This window comes from Callorhinus ursinus, unplaced genomic scaffold (assembly GCF_003265705.2).
Source record: "Callorhinus ursinus isolate GAN/ISIS: 27379988/994484 unplaced genomic scaffold, GSC_fseal_2.0 scaffold33, whole genome shotgun sequence".
Classification (NCBI taxonomy): domain Eukaryota; kingdom Metazoa; phylum Chordata; class Mammalia; order Carnivora; family Otariidae; genus Callorhinus; species Callorhinus ursinus.
Genome location: NW_027397095.1, coordinates 11,254,721 through 11,277,214, shown reverse-complemented (window position 1 = coordinate 11,277,214; position 22,494 = coordinate 11,254,721). Strand labels below are relative to the sequence as shown.

At 46.1% G+C, this 22,494-nt stretch overlaps 1 protein-coding gene across 6 annotated transcripts in view; it reads left to right on the top strand.

Moving 5' to 3' along the window:
* The first annotated feature begins 4,884 nt into the window (after window positions 1-4,884).
* The window catches only part of GRIA3 (glutamate ionotropic receptor AMPA type subunit 3), a 280,967-nt gene continuing 263,357 nt past the window's right edge, over window positions 4,885-22,494 (top strand). For 4 of the 6 annotated variants that reach the window (XR_012374364.1, XM_073879197.1, XM_073879200.1 and 1 more), the window contains exons 1-2: window positions 5,304-5,664; window positions 6,837-6,995. Coding sequence is in view for 5 of the 6 variants with exons in the window: in XM_073879197.1 (XP_073735298.1) it covers window positions 5,556-5,664; window positions 6,837-6,995 (268 nt within the window). In the remaining variant the exon portion in view is untranslated. Of the gene's footprint in view, window positions 5,283-5,303; window positions 5,665-6,836; window positions 6,996-22,494 lie in introns of those variants that run through there. The other 2 variants (XM_073879199.1, XM_073879198.1) reach the window with 2 other exon arrangements.

The window sequence follows — 22,494 nt, the reverse complement described above, 5'->3', positions numbered from 1 at the left end:
CTGAAAGTGAATCTTTCAAAGGAGACCATTGATTAAAGGGATTGTAACCGAGTGTGGGCAGAGCACTGACCATTTGGTCACCTAGCCACATCTCTGAGCTGTTGTTCGCCAGTACCAGGTGCGTTTAAGAGGACAGAAACGGCTTATGGTGTGAGAGTGGTTATTATCAGCACATTCGCTTTCATTTCAAGGATCCCAGCCAAAGCGAAGTGCCAGTGAGAACAATTTTCTTTTCAATTTAAACAAACATGTCTTTATTTTAATAAAATTAGCCAATTAACTGCAAGTTATTTGTTAGCTCTGATTTGATCATATATGTTGGTATCTTTTCCAAATCATCAAAGTAAAATAAAAAATAATTTATATATATAAAAAAAGAAGAAGGCAATGTGAAAGTGCTTAGTCCAGAGAGAAAAAGTTGGAACAGAGGTACTAAAGGGGAAAGATCATCTCCGTAATTATGCCCCTGCAAATACCTCCTGGAGATATCCTTAGGGCAAAACAAATGAGTTGTAAACACCCTTCCCATCTACAAAAAGCAAGCCAATCGGAAAATAATTCAAGATAAACAATTGCTTCCATGGCCATGCTCACCTGGTGAGACTGTCTCCTCCTGGAAATTGCTATGGATCCATTTCTGGGCATATCAAACCCAAGCTCATAAGACCTCTCCTCTAAGCTACACATAAACTCCCACCAGAAGCAAGGCCGACTAGGCCCATGCCTAGAATTTCAGCTCTGCAGGGCTGTGGATTTATTCAGCAACACCAAGGATGACAGCTACATAGAGGACTTCTACAGAGGTTCCTGGAGGGGGAGTAGAGAGAAGGTAGATGGAAGACCCAGGCTTTCTTATTTGTCACACCCAACCTGGGTCTCCAGATATGACCGACTCTATTCTTGCCAAAGAATCCAGGAATGAAAGTGCAAGAGACTGCCATAAAGAATCGGGAGTACCTAAAGTAGTTTCTTGATGAGAATTGTAGGCTACAGTTTTTCTGACCCTAAGATAATCTTGCCTCCTGGAACCATAGGACCATAGAACAGGAGAGAAGTAAGGGTCTTTAGAAATCACCTTGTTCTACTTCTTTTTTTGATGGCATGGGACTGAATCTGGAATAAGGAAAGTACCTTGTTTCAGTTCTTTGAACACCTTCCTCTGTACTCCCATGGTACCTGGTGCTTACTGTTTTCACAGCACTTACCACGTTACATTGTCATTGCCACTGAATACATCTGCTCCTTCTCAGAACTTGAAATTCACTGAAAGCAGAAAGTCTCTTGCTCCCTTACCTCCCTGGTACCTACCAGAGTCTGTCAAATAGCAGACTAGACATTTGTAGGTGGTCCAACATTTGCTGAGGATATCAAAGTTTCAAGTCCAACAGTGAAGAAGTTATCTTTCTATTAGGCAAAGGATATAGAATCTTGGTTTCCTTACTTTTAAAGGGTACAGCAGTTTCCTTGCAGTGAATCAGGATGATTTTTGTCATTATTTTCCTTATTTCACTTACATGTCAAGTGAACAAGTATGAGGATCAATGTCTAGTTAGATCTTCTCCCCCAAATCCACTGGCCGACATTTCTTTCTGCTTACCCAAGTGCCCCTATCCCAAGCCTGAAACGAACAGAAACCTCATGAAGAGAAGCACTGTTTTCCCTTTTGTATGGTAAATGTTAAAACTTCGTATTTTCAAAAAAAAATAATAATTGTATCTTCCTTCTGCCTCAACATCCCCACAAACCAAAAGGGCTGGGAGCACCCTGCCCAGGTGACAGGGCGCCCCACTGTGATAAGGATGGCCCCTGCCACAAGTCCCCCTTCTTGCCCTCCCCTGACTGTGATCTACTGTCATTCAAATGTACCAATGAAACCCCCTCATGCCTTTTGCTTGTGTGTTCCATCCTGATAAAAGCACTTGCCTATGGATCAATCTCTCTCTCTCTTTCTCTCTTTCTCTCTCTCTCTCTCCCCCCATCTGCGTGCTTGAGCCCACTCCTTTGGTGCTCCCCTGCCCTGTGTGGCCTTCCTTCATGGCATACAGTGACTCCGTTTCTCTGAAACTTGTGAGTATAATAAACTTTTTTTTCTGGTGCCTCTCTTGTGTCCCCTCTTGTGGCTACACCTGACTCAACCATTTCATGAGTGAATACAAACAACTTCTCCATAAGAACTGCAATGAATTCTTGCTGCTTCAACTGTCTCATAGAGCTCATTTAGAAGTGCCGACAATGGGTCCTAAGACTACCAGGTAATTCCGAATCCAGCAGAGATCCCTCTTAACCGCAGAGAGAGAGAGCTAGATGTGGGGCTTTGTGGGCAACTTCAGGCGGCTATGATGCTGCTAGAACAATCTCTGGCTCCTCACTGGAAAAACAAAGCTGAAGTTCAAAAAGCATCTCACTGCTCTCTTGCGTGAGGGATTGAATGCAAAAGAATTTGCATGTATTACACGGACTTTTCAACCAACAGCAATATGCCTAGTTCAGCACTGGGTCCCTGATGGCTCAGAGGAGACTAATTCAATTCTGCCAACAGCTGCCACTGGCAGCTAAAAGTTAAAAGAGTGGCAGCAGATGCAAAAGAGGAAAACAGGTAGTGGGCAGGGGAGACTGAAAACGGGAAGGAGAGGTGCCATTTACAGTGATGAATCCAATGGAGGAATTTCAAGTGCAGAGGCATTGAAATGCCTTTCTTCTGCTCTTTTCTTACTGATCCACCCCGTTACTCTTCAAGCCAAATGACAGTGAAGATGGCCACAGATCTCTTCATCTACCTCTTCTAATGGCTAGCCAAGCACGGATGGGGACCCGGCTGCTTTCAGGAGTGAAGTGAGATGTGCTCCATCCAAAATGTATTGTCTCCGCACCTGAAATCAAAACTGAAACTCTGCATTAGCGTTAGTCCTTTGGGTCAAGGTACTGAAGGCTCCTATTACAATACAACTATGTTATCTAAAAGGAGGACCACATAGTGCCTGGCACAGAGTAGAGGTTCTCTAAATGTCACTTTTCATAGCAAATTGGCACTGCCTGCCATTAGAACCTTAGTAAAGATTCATCTACCAGATTCTCTCCTGTCTCCAAGGCCTCTTGAGGAACCCTGATGGGAAGATTTTGATGGAACACTGGCAAGGCCTTGGTAGTAGGGTGTGAGGTCTGGGGATGGTGGAGAAAGGGGAGGCTAACAGCCTGAGGCACTCTGGGGAAGAAAGGGCACTTTTAAAAGGTGAGAAAGAGGGAAGGGAGTTTGGAAATTAACATTTATTGATTCTTCTATGAGTCAGGCATTTGAATTAGATGCTTTTGTATCCACTATTTTATTTAATCCTTATTTAATCCACAACCACTTTACAGGGAAAGAAGTAGTAATATTCCCATTTTGCAGATGGCAAAACTGGAGTTCAGATTAAGAAAGTCGCTCAAGGTCACACACTGCCTATAAGTAATAGAATATAGACTTGAACCTAAATCTGTCTCCTAAGCCTGTATTCCTGAACCATGCCATGTCACTCTCCATACTCGTCAAGGGGTGGCCAACATGGTCTCTGCTACCTCCTTTGCCCTAATGCTCCAATCACTTGCAAATTCAGTCTCCTGTGGCAGCCAGGTTTCTCCCTCATTCTTAGCCATGGACTATCCAAATGGAGATAAAAAGATTTCCATGAGTGGTGGGATAGAAAGAGATTTTGCATTATCAAACTGGATATAAAGTTGGGGAGAGCCTAGAACCATTTTTCTGGTTGCTCAAGGGTTTGGAAATTTTCTATTCCAGGCTCCAATCTGTGTCATGCCAAATCCAAAGTTCTGGAGTCACTGGTGGACCAGTTGGGCCCCTGCCCCAAATCCCCTGCCCCACACATACTGTGCATCCTGTACACTGGCCGGAAAGTTCATTTTTCCCATAGACCAGGAGGAGAGTATATGAAGAGGAGAGTAGCTGGCACCGAGAGGAATAAAACTCGTCTCTTCCAGAGTAGCTGGGGTAGGAGTGAAAGACTTGGTAGATAAGGAAGCTTCTTTTCTCCCACCACTGGAGAAAGGAGCTAGGGAGAAGCATCTATAGTCCCACACAAGATCTTGTGGAGGGGACCATCCCCCAACGGAGATCCAGACCAAAATGCCTGACTTGGAAGGTTCTTTCCTCCCCTTAGAACAGGGAATAAAAGAGGACTGGAGGAGAATCGATAGCCCCTGGGGTCATCAGTCAGGGGCCCAGGCGGCTTCGTCCAGAGTCTACAGCAAGGGAGCAAAGCAGCTAGGGACAGTTTCCTCCAACCTTAACTTTCAATCCCCACCCTTATCCCAGCACATTCCCACACCTCTCTCCTCCTTCCTCCGTGGGACTGAGCGTCCTTTTCCTTAACCTTTTAGTTACCACTTCCATGCACATACTTTTCTAAGCCCTCCAGAACAGTCAGCCCCACACTGCCCATCACTGCCTTCTCCCTCGCCGCAAGCCCGGCTCTGCACTTGGGTAAGGGGAGGTACTGGCCTCGCAGAGCCATGGGGGTGTGCGGGGGGGGGGGGGCAGTTGTTCACCGGCCCTCGGATCTCTGCTGTAAAAACTGAGCGGCAGGGACCAGGCATGCGCAGCATCTTCGGGCGCATTGTGATGGGAACTGCTTCTCCGAGTCTCTACAAAGACTCCGGAGTAACCGCTAACCGCCCCCTCAAGACCCCCGTTCTTTAAGACAGACACACAAACGCAGAGGCAATGCAGCTTTTCTTTCTTTTTTTCAAAGGGCCAGTTGCCGCTTGAAAGGCTAGCCCACGTGAAGACTAGTGTATTTCTATCGATCCCATCTCCGGTGTTGACAAACGCCAGCGCCGAGGCTTTGCAGTCCGGGGCTGCAGTTTGCAGTGGAGCTAGGCGGTGTGCGGCTTTAATTCCACGTCAGATCAACTTTGATCAATATCCCCCTACCGGCCCAATTGGAAAAGCCCAATTCACCGGCGGCGCTGAGCCTTTCCGCTCTTTCCTTCTTTTTTCCCCTTTTTAGACCCACCATCTTCTGGGGGAAGAAAAGTCTCGGATTTTCTTTATAATTTCTTTCTTTTTCTCTCTCTCTTTTGTTTCTTTGGGTTTTTTTGTTTGTTTTGTTTCTCGGTGTTTTGTCTTTTTTTTTTCCCGGTATTTTAGGTTTTTATTCTCTCTCTCTCTCTCTCTCTCTCTCTCTCTCATTCTCTCTCTCGTAGTGATAGGGAGAGAGATCGCTTTGGCGAACCGAGCTTGCAGCCAATGAACCCGCCTTCCAGATTGGTGTGAAGACAGAAGTGAGGTGGGGGGCGGGGAGGGGGTGTGAGAGAGCCTGGAGAGGGAACAAGAAAGGGAGAGAGAGAGAGAGAGAGACTGAGAGAGAGAGAGAGACAGAGAGAGAGAGAGAGGAGGCGGTGGAGGAGGAGGACTAGTGTGGGGTGGAAAGGAAGAGTGAGCGAGAGCAAGTTGAGGGGAGGGGGTGTAAGAGCCGGCGAATTCTTTTTCTTTTTCTATTATTATTTTGACGACTCCTGAGTTGCGCCCATGCTCTTGTCAGCTTCGTTTTAGGCGTAGCATGGCCAGGCAGAAGAAAATGGGGCAAAACGTGCTCCGGGCGGTCTTCCTTTTAGTCCTGGGGCTTTTGGGTCATTCTCACGGAGGATTCCCCAACACCATCAGCATAGGTAAGCGCGAGCAAGCAGCCAGTCGGGCCGGGCTCCCCTGCGCCCGAGACCACTGCCCCGGCGGGGCTGCTGCGGCCGCGGGGCCCCATCCTGCATGGCCAGGGGAGGGGACCGGGGACGGGGACCCGGCAGGAGCCTCGGGGATCTAAGCCCCAGGAAGCCGGCTGGTCTGGGGAGCGGCGGGGACGCGAGAAGGGTCTCCTGGGGCTGGGGGTGGGAGCGGTGGGCTCCCGGGCGTTTCGGAGAGGAGCGGAGCAGGGGAGGCGTGCGGGAGGCCGGGAGACTGCAAAGGGGCGAAGAGTCGCGGCTTTTCGGCTGGCTGCTCTGGACTTTGCCATGGCGTGCGTGCCGCGGCTGGAAGTTGTCCCAGGGTGATGCCGCCTGTCTGGCCGCGCCAGGGCGCCCCGTCCCGCGTGTCCGTCTGCCGGAGACCGGCTGGAGCTGGGGGAGCTGGAAGCCACCCCCCCCCGGGTCCCCCAGACCCGGGCGGCAGCCAGGGTCGGTGGCGGATGGGGCAGGAGACGGGTGTGAGGCAGGGAGCCGTCCGAGCGAGCGGGCGGGCGGCGAAGTCACGCAGACCACGAATTCATGAATTACCGCTGTGTCTGTCTGGAGCCCGGCTCCCGGGCGCTGGGAGAGAGTTCTCTCAGCTTCTGTCTTGTATTTTCGAGCCGAGAAGTTAGAATTGTTGCCGTTACTGAACCAAACCCCCGTATTGTCCGGGGGGGATGGGGGGATGGGGGGATGGCTGCCAGGAACAGGATGGGGCAGCAGGGGGAACGGAATTGTTTTTCTTGCCAACCTTTCCCTTTGCACCAGGAAAAGATGAACCAGCTTGTGGAGATGGGCGTCGGGGTGAGGGTGGGGGGAGAAGTGGAGAGGAAGCTACTGCCGGAGAAAGAACCGAGTCCCCAAAGCAGCCCCCTCTTCCCCCTCTCCCCTTTCCCCCTTGTCTCTGGCCTCTTCTCTTCCTCTTCAGTCAGGAGGAAAACCAGGTTTCTCTTGGCCAAAATTTGAGTTCACAAGAGTCTAAAAAGACACACAGGTTGAAAATCAATAATCACCGCACACCCCAGTGCCATCGAGAGATATCCCCTATCTGTAGTGCTCCCCAGTTTCTAGCAGGTGCTGGGAGGGGACACGAACCAAATCTCTGTTCCTTTTGCTTATAGGTGGACTTTTCATGAGAAACACGGTGCAGGAGCACAGCGCTTTCCGCTTTGCCGTGCAGTTATACAACACCAACCAGAACACCACGGAGAAGCCCTTCCATTTGAATTACCACGTAGATCACTTGGATTCTTCTAATAGTTTTTCTGTGACTAATGCTTGTAAGTAGATCTGCTTTTCCTCCCTTTTGGGACCTTCGGGACCTCACTTGCATTTTGCTTGTGGGACTTGGGGTCTGCGTGTGTGCTGGAGGGGGGGTGATTGCCTCAGTAGACATATCAGGGGCTCTCCTTCAATCCAGGTTTCATGCGGCATAAATCAACTCCGTAGGTTTCTGCTGAGGGACTTAAGGCAGTGCACAAAACTCTGTTGTGAATAATGTTAGATGCAAAAGTTTTATTCTCCTCCTTGCTAAACTGGCGTTCCCTCCCCCACACTCCCCTCTTTTGGCTGTAAAAAAAAAAAAAAGAAAGAAAAAATAGCATGGTGGTTCAGGGAAATTTCTTCAGATGGGATGAAAAAAAAGAAAACTCTTAATTGAGTCAATTCAGGATGTACATTACTTGATTGTTAAAGCTCGCGCCTGGCTGTAGAAATGAGCTGGATTTGACAATCACCTAATATTTAGGAGCCAAATATGAGAAATTCTGCAAACAAGTGACCTTGAGGCACAGATCAGGCTGGGTTTCCTGGCCTCTTTCTGTCCTACGATATCACCTTTCTTACTAAGAGAGCTCTGATAAGAACTGATAAGACAACAAACTCATTACAAGTGATGAACGCCTGGCAAACTGAAGGGAAGGGAGAAGACAGTGCTCCGGTTACTATTTGGGAAGCTACTTCTGCCTCCCCCAGTATTGTTCACCGCCCCCCCACCCTGATTCTTCTTAGAACAAAAGGTGGAGGGGAGGGGGGAGGCTTGCAGCAGAAAACCTGAATTTCAAAAGGGAGGAATTTTATCAGCGCCAAAGCCATTTCTGAAATACCTAGTTGTGCTCTGTGATTGTTCCTCTGGAAAGGGGACATTTTGAGGAGTAAAACCACGGGAACCCAAATGACCAATTAGCCTGTTGGACACAGGTTTTTCTTGAATGGAATGTTTTATGAGAAAGACTGGTAATTCTTCATCTAAGCTTATTTTACTAAAAGTTTTCACAACAGTGAGGCTGATGATGGCATAAATATGTTTTGCTTTTACGGCTGGTGTAGTTTGGCATTTTGGGTTTTTTTATTTTATTTCAAGAGAGAAATGATATTTATGTTTCATTGGGGGAAACTTTGTATATAACTTCCTTCAGATTCTTCTGCCTCAAAGGATATGTGACTTCCAAAAACTGTTGAAAGGGTCACCAAGGGGCACAGGTCCCTTGGATTTGAAGGCTGAGGTCAAGGGGATGGGGGTGAAGTACTTTGCAAGAGATGTGACACTTGAGCAGGTTTAAGAAAATTTTAGCTGAAGGTACAGATCCTTATATGAACATGTTCTGAGATACTCTGTATTTGACATTCATTGGCTTTCCGACATTGACAAAAATAGGAACTTATTAATTCCAGCTAAGTGTGAAAGTTACAAAATGTCTGTCTATACTTTGCATCTTATTTCAGTAATCCCAGCCTGTCGCTACAGCACTTACAACACACATCTGACTCTTAATCCTGCAGCACTGTGATCTTGTCAAGAGGCTGAATCTCAAATGCAGCTTCCTAAGTATCAATTAGAACAGATTTAAAACCAAATACATCAAACTAGCAGGATTTATTAATAATAATGAATAATATTTATTTCAACTCACTTTAGTGTCTTTCCACTGATGAGGACTGGGATAAGAGTGCCAATTAACTTCTTAGGAATGATTGATTGATTGATTTCCAAACTCTTTGGTCCTGTTCTTCTATGGTCAAATCGGATTGACACCCACCTGCTAAGGGCTATCGGAACCCTACCAAGTAGCAAGAAGGAAATGATCCTTGCCCTGTGAAAAGCTCAGGCTTGAGAACAATTGAGGCAATAAGTCATTCATATTGGTGTTGAGTTGCCTTAATGTCTTAACCTCCCAGGACAATAAAAGAACAACCTTGGGAAAGGAAAAGAAATTGATCAGCTCCCATACCCCTGATCCACAGCACTTCTGTTTAAAAGCTTACAAGGCTAGGTTATGGTTGGGGGCTTGAAAATGTGGGATAATGGGTGTGGCTCACTGGGCAACGAGAAAGACAAAACAAAAAAGTGACCCTGCTTTTAGTTATGCCAAATACACATATATGCCCACAAAGACACGCACAGGAGAAATATCCAGAAACCAGTGATGTGTACCCAGCTGCCTGTTGCACTCTCAGACTTTACAGCTCAGAAGACAGAGGAGGAAAGCTACCATCTTCTCTGGTCCCCGAAACAGTTCCTCTCTGAATGTCACAATCATTGAATGGGGGCCAGATCCCAAAGCTGTCTCCGGGCAGCTGCTGCTTAGAAGCTTAGTATGAGAAAGATGACTAGTCCAACCACACTCTGATAGTCTCTGAATGCAGAAAACAGCATTTCTAGGGTCCATGGGAGCCCTGGAGGTGTAACTCATCCCCCACCCCCAGGCTTAACTGTTCTTTTTCCTACAGAAATAGAGATCATATATCTCAGATGCTAACATAATAATACTAGTTCAGGACTAAAGCCTGGCAGGTGATCCCAGGTTCCATTCTTCCAGCTGATTGCACTATTGTGCAGAGAAGAAACCCCTGGATCCTCTTTCCTGCCCCTTCCTGGAGACCTAGGGAGAACTGGAGAAAACCCCTGATGAGTCCAAATCTGGCCACCCACCTCTCCTATCTGGTTCAGTATGGAACAGGAAGGCAAAAATTAAAAGAAACTTTTCCCTGTTTCCATTCAGAATTCCTAGTTTCAGCCCTAGAATTGATTTCTTCTCGTGATATTCCCTGCATCCCCAATCCTTGGGCGGGCACACACTTTCCAAGGCTTAGGTATGCAGGTAAACTCCTGAAGAATAAACAAAGGGTAATGCTTTCTGTGTGTGTACCTGCTCCGCATCCCCTCCCCCAATGTATTCAGAAGGTTTCCTCACAATGAATCCCGGGCAGCATATTTAAAGACTCTTCTTCACCAGCCACCAATTTTTTTTTTTTTTTTTTTTTCACAACCCCCAAGAGGTTTACTTAAGATAGACTCCAACTTCGTTCTGTGTCTTAAGAGGCCAATAAAAGCCTCTTTGGCTTTGAAACGTGGCTCATTTGGGACCTCAGTTCAGAGGTGAATTAAAGTTTATTGAAGAGACTCATCTGATTTGAAGCACATGTTCCCATTTCATAGAAATTAATTGTTTGCTATCTGACTTTTCAGTTTAGCTAGATGACCCCAGAAAGGAGGATGGTGTGAATATATGGTTTCAGGATCCATGCGTTCACACACACAACCAGGGTGTATAAAAAGAGATGTACACACATGTTTTTAAGTTACATGTCTGTTCTTGAAAAACCCCATCTGATCCGTCCCCGGGCTTTGGGGGTTGTGGAAACACCGAGGGAGGGCCGGGTCTCATTTGCATGGCTTTGCTGCCCTGGTTCCTCCGGAGGCGCCTCGGATTCCCTTGAAGTCCCCTCCCCTGTCTTGCTGCTGTGCACTTGTAGTGCACTCCACACTACATCGCCCCAGCCTCTGCAGTGTCAGCTCATTAGCACACAGATCTCATATTCCCTCTCCGCACTGTCATTGCAAAAATTGCTGTTGTACACCTTTACAGCCAACAAATGTGCTCGTGGATTACGCACTGTTTGCAAGAAGCAAGGAAAAGGCAAATGTAACCTTAAAGGTTATTCACCACGGAATTGTGCTCTAACCGCGTTGGCTTAAATAAAAATCTGTTGATGGAGGCGCAGTAGTGATGGTGGGACTTCGGAGTGCAGGCTCTAATGGAGCCCCAGGCAAAATCCCTTTGGCTGCCTAAATCTAACTCATCAGCTGCACATTTTTATTCCATTATTTTTTTTCGAGCCCCGTGAAATATACCTGCTGAGAGCACGCTCCCTTTATAACTGAGCGCATTTTGCTACCAAGTGTACTTAGCTGAGACAGGTTTCCATCTCTTTGCCCACAGAGTCACAATCTAATTATCTAATTATTCTAATTGCCAGGATCCATTTAACCGTTTAGGTCCATTTGGAAAGGAAATGTCTCCCCTGATCTGCCTCTCTGCTCTTGGGTGGGTTTGGTTTTGGTTTCGTGTTGGTCTCTTTCACGGAGTCTTTGGACCCAGGATGAAGACCTGCAGTATCACTGCTCCTGCCCTCAAACAGATCTGCGTTATGCTAACGAGTGTCGACTGCTCCAGCCCCACCTCCCACCCCCAGCTCCCCATCTTTGTGCCTCGGCTGCTGTCCCTCTCTGTCTGCTGCCCGGTCTTCAATAAGCTGCCTGGCTTAGCTCACTTCTTGGTCCCTCTGGCCAGCTGGCTTAGCCCACTGAAGCACGAAGAGGTCGCCTCTGTGGTGCCAAAGACTTAAGTCACCTTCTCACAAGGTTTATTATGGGTTTTTTTAAATCTGTTTTTTATGTGGAGAGGAGGGAGGAAGGTGATGCTGTTCATTTGGGCCGTAAAAATAGATGGCAATCAGCAGGCTGTAAAGGTGAGCTTCCAGCAAAGTGTACTGCCTCCCCTAGAAGGCAGCTTCCTGTTATCTACTAAGTGGGGGCGGGGGGGGATGGGGGGAGGGGGGGGGAGCGGCCAGGAAGGGTTTGAGTGGAAGGAACAAAGAGAACTATTGTTCTTTCTCTGTGCTTACAGCCAAATGAGCCACGGGTTTTCTTCCTTTCCGCAATTTTAACTTTTTCCCCCTAAAATGAAACTAGTTTTCCACATCCCCCCACTTCGACTTCTACCCGAGGTTTCTGTAACTCTGCCTTTTCCTCCCTACTCCCCAAGATGGAAAGAGAATAGTGGGGGCTGGTTGAGATTTTTATGTTCTGGTTTTGGCTCCTGGTGGATTTATTTTGAAATGTCATTATGAGGGGTAGTCAGAAGTGATTGGCTGGTTTCATTTTAAGAGACTGGAAAATAAAGAAGGCTCCCGAGGCGTTGTTGTTAGTCTTCCTTTGTGGGTAGAGATTTGTCATTTTTATACGGTGGGTTAAAGGATTAACAGACAGCATGGATTTTCAGAGAGGGCCAGAATTTGAGAAGGAAGCATTCTTAACTTTGGGGGAGTAAACATGCTTATTCGGATGCTTTAGCTTTGAGCTCCTCAGATTGAGACCGCAAACAGATTTGAAGGACCTTGCACAAAACTTTCTACCTTCTCTGCGGGTCAGGAATATTATCTGCATACCTTACCTGATCCATTAAAAGAAATCACATTTTGACTTTGTTCCTTTGGCTTTGATACTTCGGGTCTAATTAGATAAAATGTCCACAGGAGGGTGCAATTAAAACCCTAGGTGGGGGCGATGGGTGTTCTTCAGCACGAGTGTGGGAGTTGTGCAGACGCACAAGGAACTCCCTCCCGGCTCGGGAAATGTCTGGGCTCCAGACGTAGAGCTACAAATAGCCTCAGCCTGTGTGTGGGATGAGTCTTGAGCTAGGGCAGCAGCCCCCCAAAAGGGGTCAGTACTTGGCAAAAGGTGAACACAGGCAGAATGTGTCCTCTTTCAAACTTCTACTTCTTCTCTTGCCATAATTTGCCCCTCCGGCTCTGCCTGCCCAGCCCACGGCTTTTTGCTGGTCTCTGAGTGACCCCCGACTCTGGTATCCCATTCACGATAAACTGACCTCGGCACTGTTCTCTGCTCTGGACTTTTCTGCTCCTTCTCTGTCAGAATATCCCCGTTCTTGATCTATCCTCTTGAGGGCCTGCACTCTACTTTGGGGTGACAGTATTTTACCCTAATACAGGAATCTAGCTGAAAGTGGCTGATAAGGGGTTAGTATACCTAATGTGAATATTTGCTTTAAAACCAGAGATTGTGGGAACCATAATGGTTCAGTTTCAAGGAAGGAAAGATACTCAAGTGGGTGTGTTTCTGGACGTGATGCACAGAGTGGCTGTTCGCTCTACCAAAAACAAAGATCAGCTGGCCCTGGTCATGGAAGACCTCTACAGGCCAAAGTAAAAAGTTACCTGCACGTGGGTGGTTCGGTGTAAGTACACCCAAGGCACAGGGCAGGTACAACTTCACCATGTTGAACCTGGCCTTTGTGGTAATTGGGAGAGTAGCCACAGTTCCTAGGGATTCATTTTATTCAGAAGGCAAGTATGTACGGCTTTTTTTTTTTTTTATGTCAACCATACCTCGATTAAATGGTCTAAAAAAGTGTGAACTTTTCATATGTTCTACCAAAAGAAAAAAAAAAAAGAGGCTGTTGTAGAATTGGAAGGTGCCTCCGTGGGCATCAGCGGGAGATACACCAGCATGGGACGGAGGTCATAGGGGGGAGTAAGGTAGTGAGGAAGCTGACACATAGAATGCAGGGATTACAAGGCAGCATTCCCCCCTCATGGACACTAAATGGTAGCTCCGGAGTGCTAAGGAGAGGAAACAGAGCTGGCAAGGACCCCTTCACCCCATGGGACACAGTTTAGTCTAGAACAGCACCTCTCAACCTTTTATGGGCACACTGATCACCCGGGAATCTTGTTAAAATGAAGTTCCTGATTCAATAGGTCCGCAGTAGCATCCAAGAATTTGCATCTCTGGCAAACTCCGAGGTGATGCCGATGCTGCTGGTTCTCAAACCACTTCGATAAAGAGTCCAGAGCAGGGAGACCGTGATTACCAAAGAAAAAGGCTCTCCCAGACAAGCTCTTCCCCCTATCTGTACCTCTTGGCCTTCCAAGGAAGTTTCTGTAAGAGACACATTTGGCTCATTCTGATTCAAGGATGTCCCTATCACATTCCCAGGAACCCTGTGCCCAGTTCAGCCATGTCTGTAGGTGATATGATTAGATGTCTGATGAGAGCGTCTACTTAAGGTTGCTTTTCGTAGGGATTTGGAAGAGACTGGAAGGCAGGCTGAGAGAGGAGGTAGCTGATGAGCCAGGATGACAGAGTCTTGGCTCCTTGCCACACCCTAAAGTGTCCCTTTTAGAAACAACCTGCCCGAGAGAGTTAAGGTTGGCATGCAGTGGCATCTGCCTTCCCACTTTGCTTCTCAGCTGTCTGACCCCCCCTTAAACAGGGTGAGAATCAAGAGGTGCAACACAACTCGAATTCTCTCTGGTTCCCTAACAACTGAAAAATCGACTCCATTTTCAAGGCTGGTGCCAAGAACACACTGTGAGGTAGAGGGGAGGAAAGGGAGGTAAGGTCACTCTCGAACGTATCTGAGCTGAGGACTGCTCCAGAGAAGTCATTAGAAGCTCACCCAGTGTCATTCGAAGGCTGCCCAATGGCACCCTATTACCCTAAATATTGCCCCCTTTTGGCGGTCGGCCATTAGAAATGCCACACTGTATTTATTTGTGGTATGGCACTTCAAGGCCTGTGCTAAAATGCAAGCATACCATCTGAAAGTGAATGAATTAAATCCTTATCAGCCATTAAGGTTCCAACCAGAATTCTTTGACCAGGTTACCACCTATTACCTTGCAGAATCCTTGGAGGAGTTTTCCAAGACAGGTAAGTGCCCCCAAACAAGGCACCTTCCCAAGAAAATGGGGGCATCAAATAGACGGTGGGCAGTCAGGGAGCACAGGGAGACTCTTGAAGATGAGGAAGAGTCCCTCAAATACATTTCACCTATTTGGCAACATTCGACTTTCTCCCTGGATAAATTCTGGGAGTTTCTTCACTAAGATGTTAGTTGCCTTTGACCCTGCAAGTCCCACCTTTTTGATAGTGGTGAGTGTATCCTCTCTGCCACGCATGGTTGTTTGCTGCAACAGATGATCTCAGCCTCTAGATTCCCCACAATTACTGTGGGATATTTTCGGAAGTAAAACCAGTTTGTGATGAGGGATGGTGAGGATTTTTTAAACCTTTTTAAAAATGTTGCAATCAAAACTAGTTCCCTTTCAATTATCCATGATTGGCTGATGTACCTTGCCAATCAGTTATTTATTGCGACAGGGACCTCATTCTTGCAGCTGCCCAGAAAGGGATCAGGCTACCGGCAATGACCGAGACAGGAGGCAACAGGACCCAGCCCGCACAGCAATAATTGTGTGGATGTGGTTGTGGGTCTCTGTGTGGGTGAACACCTTTACACATTTAAGATAGAAAGGCTGCCAACATCTACAGTCAGCCAGAACCTGTTACAGAGTCTCAAATATTCTTATATTTCATTGTTATCTCCAAAGCTACTTGTTCGTTAGTTTAAAACAGTATTTCTTGAATTGGACCACTTGCATCAAAATCGCCAGAGATGTTTGTTAAACATACAATTTCCTAGGTCACACTCCAGATGTTTTAAATCAGAAAATATAAGGATAGGCCTCTTTTTTTTTTTTTAAACAAGCTCTATGGGTGATTCTAATGCACACTCACGTTGGGAATCACTAGTTTAATTAGCCCTGGTACTGCAAACAGAGATCTATGGATTCAAACTGAACATTTGTTGAGCACCCACTAAGCTCCGGGCATTGTACCAGGCACTTTCACATACGTGACTTCTGTAAGCAAGTGAGGTGCTTTTGGCCCATGCGAGCATTAGTGAGTGGCTCTTAGGTTGGAAATCCAAGACTTGAGAGAACTAAGACTAACCTCAAGTCACAGTCTCTGAGGTAAACAAAGCAAAACTGCTCTTTGCAATGGTAAGTAGCGATGAGGCAATGACTTGATTTTTGACTTCTCTTCTTTGCTTGTTAGCTAATGATCAGTCCTTAGCCATGCTATAAACTAGGTGGTATGGCAAATGCCAGCCCATTTGTTAAAAAAACAGATGCACTGCACTCACTTTATATGGTATTCATTGTGCCATCCTTACTATCAACAAAGTCTGAAATAATATTGACTATCATTCATTGAACCCATACTTTGTAGAAGACAGGGCACTAAGACTTCTACATGCCTTATCTCATGGAATCAGCCCAACATTGCTAGAAAGGAGGTACTCTCATCTTCATTTTATAAAAGAGGAATCGGGGGTGGTTCAAAACATACATGAGCAACTAGCTCCAGGTCACACAGCTGGCTAATTTGTGAGGCCAGGATTCTAGCTGAGGTATTACTGCCTCTAGAGCCTGGACTCAATTTCAACTGGGGTTGAAGTCTCCAATGATTACAGGGGCCAGGTGGATCGCATAAATGTGTCAGTTGGGCCAGGTGTGGAGTGGTGGGGCTTGCGGGCCATCTGGAGAGTCCATGCCCCTCACCCGAAGACACCTAAATCCATTTTTTTAAAAACCACTGTGGGACAAACAGAACATCTGCAACAGGCCTTGGGGAAGGTGTGAGTCTCTGCCGTCTGCACTGCATTATCCCCCTTCCTCTAGCAGCTAAGTTGCTAGTTGAGGGAAGTTCTATTAACTTGTCGTTAAAAGTACTGAGAAGATCAGAAAATCTCTCCTGCACAAAAGAACTATTGACCTTCTCCTCCTGGTGTGCCATCAAGGTACCTCAATATGGCAGAACTTTCTCCCCTTGGTGCACACACTTATGGTCCTGTATGCATACACTGTATATCCAGTGGCCTTTCGTGGTTGATTAACCATGACTAACCTTCCTCCAGGCAATGCTGAGGCGTGCAGCAAGAGCTGAATGCTGGCACAGGGTCATTAACAAGTGCCCAGCAGGTCAGAAGAGGTACTACCGGGGGTGCTGTAGGGGAAACTGCTTAGATTCTGGTAAATGCAAATCCCAGCTCCACAAATGGGAGGCCACCAGGTCAAGTACAGCCCTGCCAACATTCACCCAGGGTGGGAGCTTCCCAAACACCCCAAGACAAAGGCTTATTAACTTTAGACCTGGGTCCAAAATAGAGACGTATAGTTAGTTGTGTGGAGCTGTATAAACTGACCTAAGGCAGTTTGGTCATTGAGATGATTGGGTATGTTTTGTTGGATATCAGTAACTTGCCATTGTTAAAGGGAGGACTATAGGTCTTCTCCCCATAACCTCACTATCAGATTTAAAAGTAAGCCTTAGACAAAACTCTGTTTCTCATTAAAATAGCAAGCAGGCATAAAAATAATTGGACAGCCTGTTCTGTAGGCTCAGTCAAGTCCAGCTGCCTTTCCTTTTAGGTGCTCCAACAGCACCTTGCCTGAAGGTTCACTTGGGGCAGACAAACAATATTCTAGTGGTGGGTTGCAGGTAACCAAGAATCCTCCTTAGTGGCTGCCCACAGGACTATTTACAAATTAACTCTAGGGTACCAGTTCTAAGGGATAACACTGTAGAGCTTATTAGATCCTTATATCTTCTTTCTGCTAGTTTGGGACCACCTCTACCATACTTCTAGCCAATCAACATATATTGAACACTACCGAGGTCACCAATGAGAAATTTAATGTTAATTTTAAAAGCCTCTGGTGTTCACTAGAGATAAAGATACCCGAAGTGCTTATAGGACCACTTCTTGGTTGGAATTTTTAAATGCTAGATAACCACTCCTGCACTGTGTATTTCCCAGTAAGAGTAACTGGACCCCGCCCCCTCACCAGGGTGTAGATTCAGACTAAATAACCCACATCTATACCACACAATTTATGTTGAAGTCTTATAAAGTAAATTACAGAATATATAACACTTGAGCTACCATGTTTCTTATGGCCTTGGAAAGCAGTATAAACTGTAGGGGATTAGGGGCATGGTGAAATGAACAATGGAGCAGGATTAGGAGACCTACCTGGATGACCTCAGCCAAGTCACTCTTGTTCTCTGTTGAAGTTTTTATCTTTGGTAAAATGGGAAGGTTCTTCCGGATGATCTCTAAGGAGGCTTCCATTTTTGACACCTACCATTCCCTCTTGTCTAATCCCTCCCACCTCCTCTTCTAGTAACAGTCTCACTTCATTTCTTACTGAGGAAAGATCATCTAAAATGAAAGCCCCTCAAATTCTTCATCTACATCTAGAAACTTCTCTTTATATCCATCTATTCTCTGGCTTTACAAGACTATGATCCAACTAATAAATCCTTGAAACCAATGGACAGGGCTTCTAGCCAGTTGTGGCTTATCCTGGCTCGCATCTCACCTCTTCCACTTGCTAGCTGTGAGAGCTTGGGGCAAGTTTACTTAACTTCATTGTGCCTCAGATTTCCCAATTATAAAGTGGGGATAATAATAGTCTTCACCTCATAGGGTTGTGGAGAGTTTCAAAATGAGACAATTTGCAAATCCACATAAAGCACTGAGAATAGTGCCTGGCACATATTGGATATTATTATTATCAACATAATCATTAGTTTAAAATCCTTTGAGCTTTTTGTCCTAAAAACAGAAACCTCATTTCATTTGGAAAGTAAAATCTCTTGTCACTTTAGGGACCAGATTTCCTTCCTGAACAGCTGCCCTCTGAGCCTTTCTATAGTTTTCGGCTCTTCCCCAAACCCAAGGTTATTTTTTCCTGCCAAGAAAACCATCCCAGCATCCTTTCAGATCACCAGCCTACCACCATGACCTTCTATATCCCTCACCCGTGCATCCAAATTTCCAAACCCATCCAGTTTGCTTCTTGGGAACGACAGCTATTCAGATACACTCTGTGGTCAAAGAACTCAGAGATGCAGTTTTCTGCATCATCTAAGGACTACAGGTTCAAGGAAAGACCTCAAGTCTTCTCTCCCAAATAAATGGTCTTCTTTATCCCTAAGTCCAACTACTTCCAATCCCCAAAATGAATCATCCTTTCTGTTCTTTTGTGACAAGCCATTATGCAAACAGTACACAAGTAGCCCCCTGACTTCCCAAAGGCCCAGGAGGCATCCACGTGTCTCTCTGATGGTTGATTCGGAAGAAAACAGTTGGGCCAGGCTCCCAGGGGACTGGCTCTTCAGCCCTAGAGCTTCTCTCAGACATAGGGCTGCCTGCTGAGGGATGCAAGGAAAAGAAGCAAGGAGGTGCTCCGGGCCTCCCAGGAGGAAGCCCCTTCATTTTGGGGGGGCACCGTTGGCCCATTAGGGAGGGAGATTCCTCCATGGGCCCCACAGACAAGAGCCCAGGGAACTGAGGAGACAGGCACTTCGTACCCCCCTTTCTTTTCTAGAGCACGCAGTGCCCTGGCGTGCACACTTGAATTCATCTTCCCCTAGTCCTTCCGCTGCCTAGTGACACTGAGCATTTGCTAATCCTTTTAGTCTAATCCTTTTAGGCTCTTGCCATCCAGATGATGACAGCTCAACAGAGACCCACTTCTGGCACATCTCTGAGTCCAGTCAACCCTTTGAGTAAATATCACAGCCTCTTCCAAGAGTTCCGTCCACTTCGTGCAAGGGTTACTAACGGTGTCCTTTGACCTCCTGGTTTCTGTCAGTCCCAACTCTTCCTGTGCCCCATTCTTCCTTCGGCTGCCTGTAGATCTGGAGACCGAGAGGATTGAAAGACAATGAGGAAAGTTGAGCTTGCCCCTGCGCGGAGAGACCCAGAGCTGCCAAGCTCTGTGTGCACTCACTGCTGGCCCTTAGGTTCCGCACCTAACTCTCCAGAGCCAGGGGCTACTCTTTCGCCTACTTAGTTTGGGAGCAACTGGAGGACAAAGGATGGCTCTAAATTGGACTGCCTGCGTTTGAATCTTGGCTCTGCCTCTTCCTGGTCACGTGACCTGGGGCAAACGACCTAGCCTCTCTGAGCCTCGGGTTCCTCATCTGCAGAGTGCAGATGAATATAATCATAACTGACTTATAAAGTGGCTGTGAAGATTGACTCAGATCATCCATGTGAAATATTTAACGTCACTCTTGGCATAGAGTAAGCATTCAATAAATGGTAGTTGGCATTAACATGGAGTGTTGAGGCGGTTGGTGAGTGGAGGAGAGGAATAGAATTAGTCAAAACCAAACTGTGGAAGAGATTCTTCCCATCTCTGGCCATCCCTCAAGCCCTCCAAACTAGTGTGTACCCTCTGTGCGTCTGTAGCTGAAACCAGGCCAGATGGGGTCACTTTTGAGTACTCACGGTGCTGCCTCGGGCATAAGGGATTTGCTTTAGGGCAAAGCAAAGGAGAAAGAATTGACTTGATGATCCCAAAAGCCAGTGCATACACACCACTAGGTTCAATCATGTCACTGTTGAGTGGGATTGTCTAAAAGGACATGCTCCCTTCTGGGTGTTTTTTTTTTAAATCTGAACTAGATATGCTTGGGGAAAAGCAGCATGGATAGTAATACGATAACCTTGGCACTTGCTGGCTCGAAGGAAAGAACAACCTTTCGTCAAATGTAAAGTCTATTTTCATGTGTGGAGAGTGGGAGAGTGGAAAAGTGGATCCTGGAATCTCCACTTAGACAAGGAAGAATGTGGTGCCAGTTGAGCTCTCCCAGCTGTGATTTTTCTGAGTTCTTTTAATTAAGGGTGATGTGTGGATGGAAGTTGAGAGCATATCAGTTTGAGTGGATGGATTTTCTTCTTTTGATGTTGCTTGCCTAAGTCAGACCAAAAATAGCAAAGGAAGGAGATAACAGAAGAGGTTAAAAGAGAAATTTTGCTAATGTGATTTTCCAGCATTCCAGCCTCCTTTCTCCCCAGAGCAAAGGTTAACTAGCTAATTCCACAAGCACAGACTCACTAGAAAGGATCCTGCTGAGGACCACAGGGCCATGCAGTCCTTTTCCTACCCTCTCTTCCTTTGTATTCTGGGGCTGATCTGCCAGCATGGTGTCTCCAGCAGGCCCAAACCTGGGTGATGACCAAAAGCAGTTTTTTTTCCTTCCTACCCCAGGGTGCCCTTGCTCTGCCTGCATCACCTCCTCTTCTCATTTCCTATCCAAGCCAACTGCTGTGCAGCCTCAAGGGATCACTGATCTTTTTTCCCCTCTCAGATGAGGAAACTGAGGAACAGAGAGGCTAAGTCACTTTCTCAGAGTCACACAGCCAGTGGATGGCTGAACCGAGATTATAGTGCGGGTCTTCTCCTTCTTAGCACTTCTCGATGTTGTCTTACCAACATAATCCCTTTTGTTTTAACTTTCACGGCGATGCCGTGACGTTACGTATGAAAATAATAACAGCCTGGTCTTTTATAAATAGGTAGCAGAGAGGAAGAATAAATCCACAGCAAGTGAATTAGAAATGCAGGAAAGCACGAGTTTCGGGCGCCACACGTAATGGTATCTTCTATTTAGTGCCTCCGATGTTAGCCTGTCATCTTACCACCCTCTGATTTATAGTCACAAATGAGCCAAACTAAGTCTTGAAGGCCTGTCATAGATCACAGACTGTTGGAGATAGAGCAAGTAGTTCTAGTCCAACTACCTCATTTTGTGGATAAGGGTAGTGAGGCCAAGGAAGGGGCAGAGATTTGCCAGAGTCGATGCGTGGCAGCTCCCTAGTGGCAGAAGCAAGCTGAGGGTCTAGACGGCCAGATTCCCAGAGTGGGCTCTTGGCCCACCACGGTTTGCAACCTTACCAGCAGAGTGTTGAACCAAAGCAGCACCACAAGGTTTATTACACTCCCATTTGCTGCTTTTTTCTCTAATTGTTTTATGAGTATCAGTCATAGTACCCCAACCAGATTTTTAAAGCATAGGGTATTTTGCTATGATTATACAAGTTAAAATGGAAAATTAACTCATGTTCATCATTAAAAAAAAAAACACTTCAAAAATATAGATAAGAAAAACCATCCAAGTAAAGTAAAAAATCGCCCCAAACTTGGGTTTTAGCGTATGTAGAGAGATGCGTATCCTGCCTTTTTACTTTGTATTATATAGGGACCATTTTTCCAGAGTCCTTAAATGTTCTCTAAAAATATGTTTTTTTAATGTCTATAAATTATTGTGTCACATAGTGTCACTTATGGCATATATATATGCCATGATTTTATATAACCGTTACCCAATTTTATGCATTTAGCCAGATTCCCAATTCACTGAGGTTTATAATTACACCTTCGCCTCCTGTAATATCTCCATCCTAGCACAGGTCTGAACACACAGCAAATACTTAATAAATATTTGCTGACTGATGAGTTGCCTTGGCCTTTCTGGAGTGATCATTATTCCTCCCCCAGATAGGGCAACCAAAGCCAGAGCTTGACCTTCCATCCTCTCTTAAGGTACATGTTAAATAGCTCAAGACAGGCTGTATAGCAATGGTGGTTATGCTCAGAAGTCAGGCTGTCTGGGCTCAAGTCATGGACCCATCGCTTTCTGGGGGTAGGTGAGGCACTTAACCCCTCCAAGCCTCAGTTTTTCTGTCTGACAAATGGGGAAAATAGTAGCATCCACCTCATAAGATGGCAGTAAAAATTAAACGAGAAAATATGAAGAAAGCACCTGGTATATAGTGAGCACTCAACAAATGTTAAGTCGCCATTATGAATATTATATCTATCAAAGGAATAAAGCACCAGACTTGGAGTCAGAACACCCTGGTTCTTTGTTCCATCTCTGCTCTTATGTGGCCCTATGGCCTTGCAGAAGTCAGTTTACTTGTCTAGGTCGTAGTTGCTTCATCTACAAGACAGGAATACTAATCCCTGAGCTGGGTACCTTACAGGGAGTTTATGAAGATCGAGTGAGAGAATGAATGTGAAAGTGTTTTTGAAAACCATGAAGTAAAG